This window comes from Corvus moneduloides, chromosome 22, assembly GCF_009650955.1.
Source record: "Corvus moneduloides isolate bCorMon1 chromosome 22, bCorMon1.pri, whole genome shotgun sequence".
Lineage (NCBI taxonomy): Eukaryota > Metazoa > Chordata > Aves > Passeriformes > Corvidae > Corvus > Corvus moneduloides.
Window position 1 is genome coordinate 594,248 of NC_045497.1, and position 12,562 is coordinate 606,809.

General features: G+C 48.3%; 1 protein-coding gene across 4 annotated transcripts in view; it reads left to right on the plus strand.

Annotated features, from left to right (window-relative positions):
* Positions 1–12,097: 12,097 nt before the first annotated feature.
* The window catches only part of CLSTN1 (calsyntenin 1), a 32,506-nt gene continuing 32,041 nt past the window's right edge, over positions 12,098–12,562 (plus strand). For 2 of the 4 annotated variants that reach the window (XM_032131936.1, XM_032131938.1), the window contains exon 1: positions 12,098–12,301. In XM_032131936.1, the coding sequence (XP_031987827.1) occupies positions 12,235–12,301 (67 nt within the window). In that variant the 5' untranslated portion in view covers positions 12,098–12,234. The remainder of the gene's footprint in view (positions 12,302–12,562) is intronic. The other 2 variants (XM_032131937.1, XM_032131939.1) reach the window with 2 other exon arrangements.

The window sequence follows — 12,562 nt, forward strand, 5'->3', positions numbered from 1 at the left end:
GAAAAACATCAAGGCCGGATGCACAGACACACCTGAGCAGGGATGTGGCTCCAAACCCTTGCTCCCTGCCGTTCTTGTTCCCTGCATGAAGGGATGTAAAGTTTTCATGATTTCAGAGGAAGGTGCTGCTTCAGGAGAGAGCAGCTTTGGATGTTATTATGTACATACGTTTGTCCCATGAAACAGAATGCACGGAGTTACTTGGTCAAGGAGTGACACAGGAGCTTGTGTTGCTGCTGACTGTGCACTGTAATCAATGTTCAGCTTTGCTTGTGACCTCCTAATCGGAGGGCACAGTGTAAATTGCCTTGAACGTGATTGGAATGGACAGTGGTAGCTGAGCATTTGCCGTCAGTCTTTTGTCCTGTACCTCGAGTGCCTGGAGCAGCCAGACACTGCCTGTCCCCGGATCCGTGTCTGCTGCCATGGCTGGGGCGTGGTGCTGCCATGGCTGGGGTGTGGTGCTGCCATGCCTGGGGTGTGGTGCTGCCATGCCTGGGGTGTGGTGCTGCCACGGCTGGGGTGTGGTGCTGCCATACCTGGGGTGTGGTGCTGCCATGCCTGGGGTGTGGTGCTGCCATGGCTGGGGTGTGGTGCTGCCATACCTGGGGTGTGGTGCTGCCATGGCTGGGGTGTGGTGCTGCCATGGCTGGGGTGTGGTGCTGCCATACCTGGGGTGTGGTGCTGCCATGGCTGGGGTGTGGTGCTGCCATACCTGGGGTGTGGTGCTGCCATGCCTGGGGTGTGGTGCTGCCGTACCTGGGGTGTGGTGCTGCCATGCCTGGGGTGTGGTGCTGCCATACCTGGGGTGTGGTGCTGCCGTACCTGGGGTGTGGTGCTGCCATACCTGGGGTGTGGTGCTGCCATGGCTGGGGTGTGGTGCTGCCGTACCTGGGGTGTGGTGCTGCCATGCCTGGGGTGTGGTGCTGCCATGCCTGGGGTGTGGTGCTGCCGTACCTGGGGTGTGGTGCTGCCATGGCTGGGGTGTGGTGCTGCCATGGCTGGGGTGTGGTGCTGCCGTACCTGGGGTGTGGTGCTGCCATACCTGGGGTGTGGTGCTGCCATGCCTGGGGTGTGGTGCTGCCGTACCTGGGGTGTGGTGCTGCCATGCCTGGGGTGTGGTGCTGCCGTACCTGGGGTGTGGTGCTGCCATACCTGGGGTGTGGTGCTGCCATGGCTGGGGTGTGGTGCTGCCATACCTGGGGTGTGGTGCTGCCACGGCTGGGGTGTGGTGCTGCCACGGCTGGGGTGTGGTGCTGCCATGGCTGGGGTGTGGTGCTGCCATACCTGGGGTGTGGTGCTGCCATACCTGGGGTGTGGTGCTGCCATGGCTGGGGTGTGGTGCTGCCGTACCTGGGGTGTGGTGCTGCCATACCTGGGGTGTGGTGCTGCCATGGCTGGGGTGTGGTGCTGCCGTACCTGGGGTGTGGTGCTGCCGTACCTGGGGTGTGGTGCTGCCTGGGCACAGCGAGGCACGGCCCTGCCTCCTGCCAGAAGAGCTCACAGTGCAGTCTCTGCTCAGGGGTGGATTTTTTAATGGCTTGATTCTGCTAAATCTCTGGGGTGTGGGGGGGGGAAATAGGGGCAGGTCAGGAAGGGATGAGTTCCTGTAGGTGGAAGAACAGGAGGAGAATTCTGCCTCACTGTTGTGTTCTCATAAGCTTCTTTGAGCCTGCAGAAAGATGATAATTAAACTAGACAGAATCTTAAGCTTTTGCCTTGCCTTGCCAGCAGCACCAGACTTCAGAGCCTCCCTCTAAAAGGAGCTGTGCCTTGTGCTGGTTCTGTACATGCTTAGCTGCTCTCGCACCATATGGGTGTACAGTGGTGCCTTTGTTTTAGTCTGACCTTGACCTTGAGGTCACAGGTTTCTGAAACTATATTGGACATGTGGACTTACCCTGGCTGTTGTAGCTACATGATCATTTGTACCTGATTTTTTCTTCTCTCTAAATGTAGCAAAGTCTAGATGTCAGAGGATTGGAGCAATGCAAGGCATTAAATTAAATCTTTTCAATTTCAGTGCCATTGTCAAAAGGAGGAGGGGAGACTGGGATAACTGAGAAGTGTTTAGATAGACTACATCCCAGTCACAAAGAGGAAAGGCTTGCTAAGGGTTTTGCAGACAACAAAACCAGGAGAGCTCAGAGTGTACCTGCTCTAGTAAGTGGTAGACTGGCCTGGTACCACTGTGTATGCAAAGATTGCCAGCTCGTATCCTTCTGCAGAGAAGGTCCTTGGGGGTTTAAATAGAGAATTTGTGAGGAACAGCACCTTGACTTAAGTCCTGGTGAGATGGATCACAGAGAACAAGATCTTTGGCATAGTCAGATCCTAGACCTGGTCACGCTTAAAGCTGAAAGTCAACACCTTGAATTCTGCCCAGATAGAAGGAACATTCAATTCAGCTGTGTCAGGCTGCTGCAAAGCAAAGACACAAAAATACTTTTGAAACACAAGAACTCTTAAATATCACTGAGGGATCATAACATTCATCTGCAGGATTGGGTTGTGGCTGAGTTGAGCCTCAGTCACAATTAAATTGGTTCTGTAATTCTAAAATGACACTTACTGACATCTTTGCAGGAGAGGCCACGCTGCTTTTGTGATGTGTTTGAGTGTGTTCTGTCACCTGGGTAGAAAGAAGAGGTCGTGTGTGTTGTTTTTTTAGTCTCCTGTCTTGACAAGAGTGCAGAGAGTTGGTTTCTGTCTGGACCTGAATAAGTCTTTGTGAAGGTTGTTAGAACCATTCTTGCTCAGAGCTACTAAAAAGGGGGGGAGGGGAGGGGTAAGGGAAGAGAGAGAGATTAAAGGGGAAAAGCCAGTAGGTTATAAATGCATTTTCCTCTGTGCTGGAGGTTAAATAATATTTTATGTGTGTGACAGATACTGTGATTAAGGAGCTGTTAGGCAAAATGAGAGCTGGGCAGCAGAGGGAGCAGAGATGCTTGAGGGAAAAGGGTATGAAGATGTTCTAGTGCTGAATTCTCTTGTGCATATCTACTGTGTGATGTGTGGCTTTGTGTGCCTTTCACTAGAGAGAAAAAAAATTCTACAGATATTTAGGGTGTTTTTCCCTTTCGTTGCTTTGGCATCTTTTCTGTCTGAGATGTGTCACTGATTACTAGTGACATTAGAAAATGGTCAGAGGCTCTAATCTCTGCTGCTACTTCAAGGTCTAGGATTAGGACTGTAGAATGGCATATGATAATCTTGTACATAAATCATGGCTTTAACAAATGGAAAAGGTTTATCCTGTTCACTCTGTTGCAGACAGACTCGCCCCTCTGTCTTGCTCAGCTTGAGGACTCCTCAGTCATTGCAGAGGTTCTGGAGTTTAAGCTGTCATCATATACCCCTCATTCAAATCAGCGAAACCTGGGCACTCAGACTCAGTTTTAGATCAGGTCAATAAATACTTGACCTACCCTGGGTTGTATTTTAATGTTCCACAGACTCCTGTCATTCCCAAAGGCTCTTCCTCACGCCGCACGAAGCTGCCTGTGTAAGCTGGGCTTCAGACAGGATGATATGCCTGTCTCATCTCATAAGCTTTTTACTTCCACTCAATGGACAATGTCTCATTGAAGCAGCAGTAAACAGGGAGCAGTGTGTGCTGTTAGCATGCACTACAAAGCCCTGTACTTCAGTCATTTAACACAACATGGGATTTAAAGCCCCCCCGCTTCCTTTTGCAGAAGACAGTGTGTCATTCCACTTATTCAGCTGATCCACTTTTGACAGACACAGAACAGAAGACAGAGCAGAAGGAGAAAAGTAAAAAGTCTCAGTTTGGAGGCTCTCTGTCCAGGCTGAAAATAAGAGAAAGCCTGGAACGTTAAAAGGTCCAGGTGAAGTGGAAATTCATGGCTGTTGAATGTTTGTATGAGTAGTGGGATGGTCCCTGAGATCCTGTGAGGTCCAGCAGAAGTAGATCCCATGAAAGAGGTGGGCATATAACCTTTCCAAAAGAACTCACTGGAAATGTTTTATCTTCCCTCACTGAGCAGAGGAAACCATGGAGTTAACAATCTAATGGATACATTAAAGCAGCACACGTTGGGATGGGGTAATTATTTAAATCACTCCGATTCATTTGCATATATTGGGTTGGTTGGGGAGGGAACTGCTGAGTACCGAGGTCTCTTCTGCCTGGTATGTGAGCCTCAGCTCAGTGGATGTTTGTTTCCTGCTTTGTTAAGACAAATTAGCTCTTTGCTGGCTCCCTTTAGGGTTAATGTGTTCATAACGCCTGTTCAAAAGCCACTGAATAGAATTCTGCTGTGTTCCTGCTGGTGGTGGGTCAGTGGCTGAGTCAGTGATAGCAACAACCCTCTGTACGTTCCCAGAACGATGTCCCACTGCTTTAACACAACCTTCCTACCCCGGGACGGGTCACTGCCAGCATTTAACCCTCTTCCTATTCAGAACAGCCAGGGAGAGCAGCACCCAGCTTTGCCAAAGGCAGACAGAGGTGTCCCTGTAGGGAGACTGCGTGCTTTGGAGCTCCCCATGGGGAGGCAATCGGCCCCTGCCGCTGGCGAGGAGCTCCCGGTGCCTCGGCAGCGCTAATCGGGGCTGGCTGTTCCCCGTAATCCCCTGATCCTTCCCATACGGACGGCAGCACAGGCGCTGTTTGCGTGTGTGCCCTTCTCCCCTGCTCACAGGGCCGGCTCTGGCGTGCGCAGCAGCGATTAGATGGGTGGTGATCAAAACATGATTAGCAAAGCTGCAATTAGAGTGGAGGCCAGGAGGGCAGTGGCTTACTGCAGGAAGGGTCACAACTGGTATCTGTCAGAACAGAAATAAATATGAGAGATGGCAAAGGATTTAGCTGCACTCGTGTCTGAGGAGACTGTAACTTAAATAGCCAGGGCATTGCCAGGAAGAAGCTGGGAACACTGGAATTTTAGAGAAAGAAGGGGGGGAATAAAGAGGAAAAAAAGAAAAGCAAGACGGGGTTTTCCTCCTGACCAGGTAATTTCAAAAGGGACTTTTTAAAACACCAGAGGTAGGTTATGTAGGGAAAACATGGCCTCAGCAATCGGGATATCTGCATCAATTCTAAATTTTGTCCCAGACAGTTTTTGTGACTGATCTACAGGAATGATATTCATCATTTCCTTCATCAGCCCGACAGTACAGGCAGCGCAGGTATCGGCCATGCTTTGCTGAGGTTTGGGAAGCTTTGAACATATCAAAGTGTGGAGTTCTCTGAGACGATGTGGAAGATGTCTCTTGAAGCTGCAGCCTCCCTGCCAGATGTGATGCCTTTGAGATGGCCAGGAGTGCGGAGGGATCTGTACGAGTAGAGGAAGAACAACAGTTTGTGAGGAACCAATTGCAGGACAAACAATGGCATGCTTTTAAGGACAGGGTGCCGAGGAACCTTCCACCAAGTTCCTGTACTGTTGCAGAATGATGGAACATTTTGCTCCTTCTTTTCCTCCTTTCCCAAAAATACACTTAGAGAAGCAAACTGCTGGAATCTTTCTTTCCATTGTGGGGCTTTTTTAGCCATAGCTTATGAGACCGACTGGAGGTTCAAGATGTGCTTTTAGAGAAAACTATGGAAAAACAGTAACTTGTTTTTAGAGGAATAATTTGTCCTGAAGGTAAAAACCCAAATCTTTGAGGTGTCTGTATTTACTTAATTTAGTGAAATCTACCCACCTTGTTGTTTTACAGCAAGTAAGAGCGCTTGTTTTGTTTTGTTCCTTAATATTCCTTTGCAATATCTGCCAAGTGTTGATTTGTGGATGACCTGTGCAGTTGTAAATCATCTTGGTTGACCCTTTGTCACTTTTTTTTTTTGCTAAATGTCACTGAGTTTCACAGATGCCAGTGGGAGATCAGAGGTTTTGGTACCAGGGAGCCTTTGAACATGTGATGGCATTGCTGGAAGAGCTGTGTGTGGCAGTGCCAGTACAGTCCTTATGGCCCTGCTGCTTCAGGCCGATTGTCATGCTGGATACACAACTAGAGGATGGTAATTTGGTTCATTTTGGAATCTCTGAGATAGGCTGCAGCCCAGTAGGAGAGCATCTGCTTTTCGTTTTGCTGAAGAACACTGCTGGAACTTCTCTGTATAAGCTCGTTTGGAAATTCATTACTTAATTTTATTAATATGTGATGATTTGGCTTCTTTTACCTACAGAAAATGACTTATCGGAGTAAAATGCAAGAATATTGGCTATGAAAGGGGAAAATAAAGAGTGTAATTGTGTTAATTATCAGAATACCAGGCATGTAATTAATATGCCACAGGAATAAAGAGCAAATGTACTAATAGCACATAATTGGACTTAAACTACACCCTTGGTAGAAGTCTCTGCAATGGAACTGTTGTGTTTGTGCTCCTTTTCAAATTAGCAATAAGGAATAAATTAACATCCATTTTCTTGCCCGTACAAAGACGGAATCATATTGTGGGGCCGGGTAATGAATTCAGAGAATGCCTTTACATTCCCATATGGCTCTTGGGGAGGGGAATACTCATGCACATGGCTCTTCTCCCTTGCAGGGGGAAGGCAAAGAGGAAAACCTCATTGTGTGACCAGATGTTTGCAGAATACCATGAGCCTAAATAATACAAAACATCTGTAAGCTGAGAAATTTAAACACTGTCACCAGTACCTGGTGCAAATGTAGGAGTTGGTTTCTCCACCCATCCTTTTATACCTGGTGTGTTACTGGACTGTGTTGTCAGACAAGGAAATAGGGTAGGGGCAAGACACTGTCCCAGAGGGACATCTGTGATAGAACTGGAAAAAAACCCCATAGTTCTTCACTCAGCAAAGACTTACGTTAATAAAGCCTAAATATTATTGAGGTCCTTAACAAGTATTGCTTTTTAGGTAAAGACTGGAAAGCCAGTCTGTTCAAGGTATTTCAAGGTATTTACAGTATCTCTTGATTCGAGGTATTTCAAGGCATTGCAGCACTTGTTAATTTTTCCTCCCCTCTGTTCCCTTCTTTCCTAAATATGTAAATGGAAAGCCTAGAAATTCTGTCTTATTCAGTTGTAATGCACCTGTCACCACAGTATCCAGACACCTGCCTTTTGCTTCACAGAAGTATTGTGAGAGTGCATTAATTAACGCTTGTAAATGCTCGGAGATCCTGGGATGGAAAGTGCTAATGAGTTGTAAAATATTATAATGATGATGCAGAATATTCAATCTCCCTTTGTAAGGAAAGACTTGCATCTCCCCTTCATTGCTTTCATGTTTCTGGATGCATATTTTGCTGTAGAAGGTAAGTGTGAGTAGGAAGAAGATTGAACAAGGTGGAAAGATTGCTAATGCTGCTGGTTTTCTTGTGAGGGAGCTGGTTGGTTTCATGTACTTCTTTGCTTATTGAATTTTCTTTTTGTCTCTCTGATGAACCCCTACTTCAATGGCTTGTTGAGAATTCTCTGAACATTCAGAAATGTCAGGGGAGAAGATTTTCTTCTTCAGATTGCCAAGGCCTTCATTTGCATCCTCTAAATCAATTCTCATACATGATCAAAGCAGTTCTGGAAATTTTCAAGTGTGGGGAAAACCAGTCCTCTAATTTTTTCTCCTCTAAAATATACAGCCAGGTTCCAAAGCATTAAAAAATAATGATAAAGTCTTAACCTACTAAATCTAAAAACACATGAGTTTTATGCCTTTCTATGTTCAGAGTGTGTATATTGGGGACAGCAAGGCTAGAAATGAGCTAACAGGTCACCTGTGTGTGTTTTGTCTTCCATCTGGCAGGGGCATTGCTCTGGCATTGTGTTGTGGAGTTTTTCTTTTGAATGACCTAAAAGATCCCTCTACTGCCTGTTGCCTTACAAGAGTATTCTGGGGCTTCATAGACCTCGTTGTGCAGAATTAATCCTTTATCTTCACCCCAAATTATCATTTTCCTAGTCTCATTATTGTTTGTTCTTCCTGCTTGCCTTAGACTGATAAAGCCATGTCAGAACCAGAAAACACCAAAATTCAAATTCCCCAGATAGTTTGGGATTGTCCTGTTGCCTTTTCCAGTGGGGATGGGAGCAGCTAGAATGCTCCTGTGCTACCACTTCTCAGAAGCGGCTCTCTTGTTGCCCTCATCTAATACTTTGCTTGGGTGTGCATGCAGCTGTCTCATGAGCTTAATTACTGCATAGTCTCTATGGCAATTGGTCCCTTCTCAGAAGCAGTTTCAGGGCAGCTGTGATAAACTGGTGGAGGAGATAGAGCTGGGTTTTAACTTCCCATTAAAAGAAATCATCATCTGCAAACACACTACTATGCAGACATTAATTGCACTGAGATGAAAAGCAAGCCCACACTTGGTTCCAGCTTCTTTTATTTAAAGACAGGTATTTTCTCAATGCAGTTCTAGACTGTTTGAAGTTTGGGCCCTTTCCCTATGTGTCCCCCTTTAAACAAGAGTCCAAGTCTAATATCGAGAAATAACAGTGCATATTCTGCATGTATTCAAAATCCTTCGTGATCCTGAGTTCTAACAAGCAGATCCAGATCTGCTGTTGATGTACCCGAGCATGTCCTGCTGCTCCCTGTATTCACGGTGTGCATTGCCTGCCTTTCAGGAGCAGGCAAATGCATTCATTTTTCCCTATCACCCTATCTTTTCTGTTCTGGCTGCTCAGCTCCACTCTGACAAGCACAATAAATGTGTCCTCCTGGGTCCTTGCAAGCCGGGCATTAGTCACACTGTGCATTTCAAGGACATCAGGCTGATAGGTTTTCAGCTGAAACAGAAAACATGTTCTGCCAGGAGCCATTTGTTCCAGTTTTGTTGCTTACCAATAAAATAAAAATCAATGGTTTTTTGGAACCTGAGAAGCAGGTCAGAGAGTAGGAGGGAGATGAGTGGTAAAATGAAGGTGCTGAAGTTAGTTCCCTGAGTTTCTCTGACGTAATGGCATGTAGCATTTGGGATAGAGCGAGGATCTCTGTCAGTGTGGGAAATGCAGTTTCCTCTGGCAGACAGGAACAGGACAGCTCTTGCCTAACAGCAATCAGGACTGGTGCAGAGCAGGTCCCACACTGGGTGATTGAAATCAAGTTGAGTTTTGCAGAACAAAAGAGAGGATGTTGTATTTGCTGCACTTCCAAAGTAAGTGCCAATGGAACATCCATGGTGACAGGGATCAGGATTTCATTTGGCTGCCTCACCACATGTGTAGGGCCCATCCTGTCTGTATCAACCTCTCAACTGCCAGTTCAAACCTCTCAGTCATCCAAGGAAACACAGACAGGGAATTGATCCTAAAATACAGACTAAAGAATTGTTTGCTTTACTGAATCAGTGCCTTAGTCACAACTGACTCGGAGGAGTTTTGCTTAGAAAGTGAAATGCCATCAATGCCTTCTCCTTCCTTGGAAATTTCCCAGTTTCAGCATGACTGATTCAGCTGATTAATTCTTCTGAGCTGGTAGTGTCATTGTATAATAAATCAGGTTTTACCTGGACATAGCATTTCTTTTCTTAAAAATGTCTCTTCCTTATTCTGCAGAACCAGAACAATTTAAATGAGTCCTGATGGTACCACTGAAGTCCCCTTCTCACTGTGGTCCATGGTGCTGTGCTTTCTCCTGTTATAATGCATGATACAGCCCAAGTGAAATGCAGAGCTCTTTTAAAATGTGGTTTTGCCACACCTAATGATAATTGATTTTGCAAAAACTGTTTTATTAGAGTATGTGTATGTGAATGCTGACTGGCCAGACATTCAGCCCTCTTCAGATACCTTTATATTGACATTAAAGCTCTGTACAGAGTTAGATTCCTAATCAAATTCCAATATTTGGGTGAATACCAGCTATGTTATACCATGTATTCATCAATGGGCAATCATCTTTCAACTGATGATATCTTGCCTAGTAAATCTGTGCTAGTGGGGTGGTTCTTACTCAGACATTACGTTAGTAAGCCTAGTTTGAGAGTCACACTGTGCTGGACAGTCCTACTCTCCATACAAAAGAAAAACACATCATGTAGCACCCTGTCAGCTGAAGCTGCGTTGGCAGAATGTAAAGACTCAGCTCTCTGGCAACAGATGGGCTCCAGGCTTCTTCTGACATGATCTGCCATCCAGCATATGTTAGCCAGGCTGAGAAATCAAGGAGGTTTAGACTGAGGCTTTAGCTTTATTTAAAAAAAGAAAGATGTCTTAGCTCTTGATAGAGCAGCTGCCCTACAGTCCACGGAATGAATGTGGAGTAACTTGGCTAAGGGAGAACTCCAGAGCACAGGATAGTAACTGGGGGGTGTCCACTGTGTTGGGCCTCAGGTTCCTGCTCTGCTCTGCACACTCTTATGTACAGTGAATAAAACTGGTTGGTCTTGAGGATGGAAGAGGAAGAACGTTTTTCCTTTGGATACCCAAATGCACTGGCTTGTACAGACTAGATTCTGTCACCTCGTGAGACCTGACTGGCTGCTCCAGGGTAGCAAATAGGTTGGTTTCTCACCTTTGGTTTCTCCCCCATCTCGAGTGTGGGGTGACCAGGTAGTCAGCCCTGGGCTTGCCTCAGGAGGGAGGGGGAGGCTTTTCCAGCACAGATCAATCTTGGTATTTAACTTGCACAGAAAATAAGGAAATACCACATCTCTAGGATCCTGAACATTTTGGACTTTATTTTTATTTCACAGTGGGAGTGAAATGGCTAATAGGTACAAAGCATGAGTAGTCAGATCTAATTATAAAATAAGTTGGTCGCATTTTGTCAAAACTCAGATCATGGTATTGATAATTTTTTCCTTTGTTGAAACATTTTCTAATTGAAATTTTTGATAGTTGAGCAAAGAACTTTTCTATTATTCGGTAAGTTCTGTGCAACTTAATGAAAATTCTTGATTTAGATAGTACTTGGAAATTTTTCCAAACAGAAGTAATCTCTCCCCTTGAGAGAAGTCACTAAGCCTACACTAAGAGGGTTTGGTCCTCTGCAGACTGAGCTGTGAGTGCCTCTGTTGCTCCCTTTGGGCAGGGTTGAAGCCGTGTCTCAGCACAGCCCTGCGCACCTGGGGAGCACCAGGGAACCCCTTCGGCCTGTGAGCATCCACCTGGAGCCCCTCGGCGATGCACCGCGGTGTGCTCGCCTCGGAAGTGGACGCATTCCTGCAGGATTGCGCTTCTAGAGCCGGGAAAACAGCAAGATGGGGGTGCTGGGTTAATGGTTGGATTTAGTGATATTAAAGGTCTTTTCCAGCCTAAATGATGCTGTGATTGTTTGTACCTGGTGCTTGTAGCACGAGGTGTTGGCAGTTTGCTCCTGCCCAGCAGCTGACTGGGCTTGTGCATCCCATTCCCAGTGCATCCCTGTACTTGTCTGCCTTTGGCATTAGCTTTGGGTTGGGTAAAACCCAACGGCTTTGCCTTTTTTTCTGAAAAGATGTGTGAATGTTAGGGTGAAAGCATTCAAATAGCTTTATACAGGGTTAATTATTTCTTAAATAGCTTCATACGGGGTTTAACTCTTTCTAACGGCTTGGGGGTTTAACCAGCATTTATTAAATCAGCTGTGTGATGCTTTGGGGCACTAATTTAAATCAGCTGTGTGAGGCTTTGGGGCACCAATTTAAATCAGCTGTGTGAGGCTTTGGGGCACCAATTTAAATCAGCTGTGTGAGGCTTTGGGGCACCAATTTAAATCAGCTGTGTGAGGTTTTGGAGGGGCACCGGCTTCCCTCAGCTGTGTGATGCGTCCGGGAGGTCCCGGCTCGGCCCCGCAGCTCCCTGCCCGCAGCGCGGTGCAGCCAGCGGTAAGAAGCGGTAAGAAGCCATAAGAAGCTATAAGAAGCCACAAGAAGCCCGAAGCGGCCGTGGCGGAGCCGTTCCCGGGCCCGGCGGGCGGGAGGTGCCCGTGAGGGAGCCGCGCTGCCGCAGTGCCCTCAGCGAGCCGGGGGCGGGGCGCGCCGCAGCCCGCGGCGGTCCGCAATGGGCTCTCCCGGTCCCCCCCGCCCCGCGCCGTTGGTTCGCTCCCTCCCCCGCCTAGTGCCCGACGCGGGCCCGGCCGCCATTTTAGGAGCCGCCGGCGGGGCGGGCGGGGGAGGGAGGGGAGGGACGGCGAGCGGAGCGGGGCTGCGCAGCGCTTCTCCTCCCTCCTCCTCCTCCTCCTCCTCCTCCTCCTCCTCTTCCTCCTCCTCCGCGGGGCCGAGCCGAGCCGTCCGCCCGCCGCACAGCGGAGCCCGGACCAGCGGGGGCGCCAGCCGGGCTGCGCGCTGTCGTCCCCGCTCCGCGCTGCCATGCCGGCCCCCGCCGCCCGCCTGCTGCTCGCCGCGCTGCTCTGTGGAGCGGCGGCGGCCGCTCGAGGTAACGCGGCTGGGGCGGGCGGGGGAGGCTGCGCGGCACCTTGGGGACGGCGAGGGCGACAGGTCCGGGTCGCCTCCCGAGCTGCGCCGCGAGCGGGCGAGGGGACGGTGTCCTTGGCGCCGTGCGCAGGGGAGGGAGCGCGGAGGCGGGTGGACATCGCGGGTAGGGAAAGGGGGGAGGATGGAGCTGGGGCCGGGGTGACCCCGCCGCGGCCATTGCACCTGCAAAGGGGACGAGGGGATGGCGGTTCGTCCTCCCGAC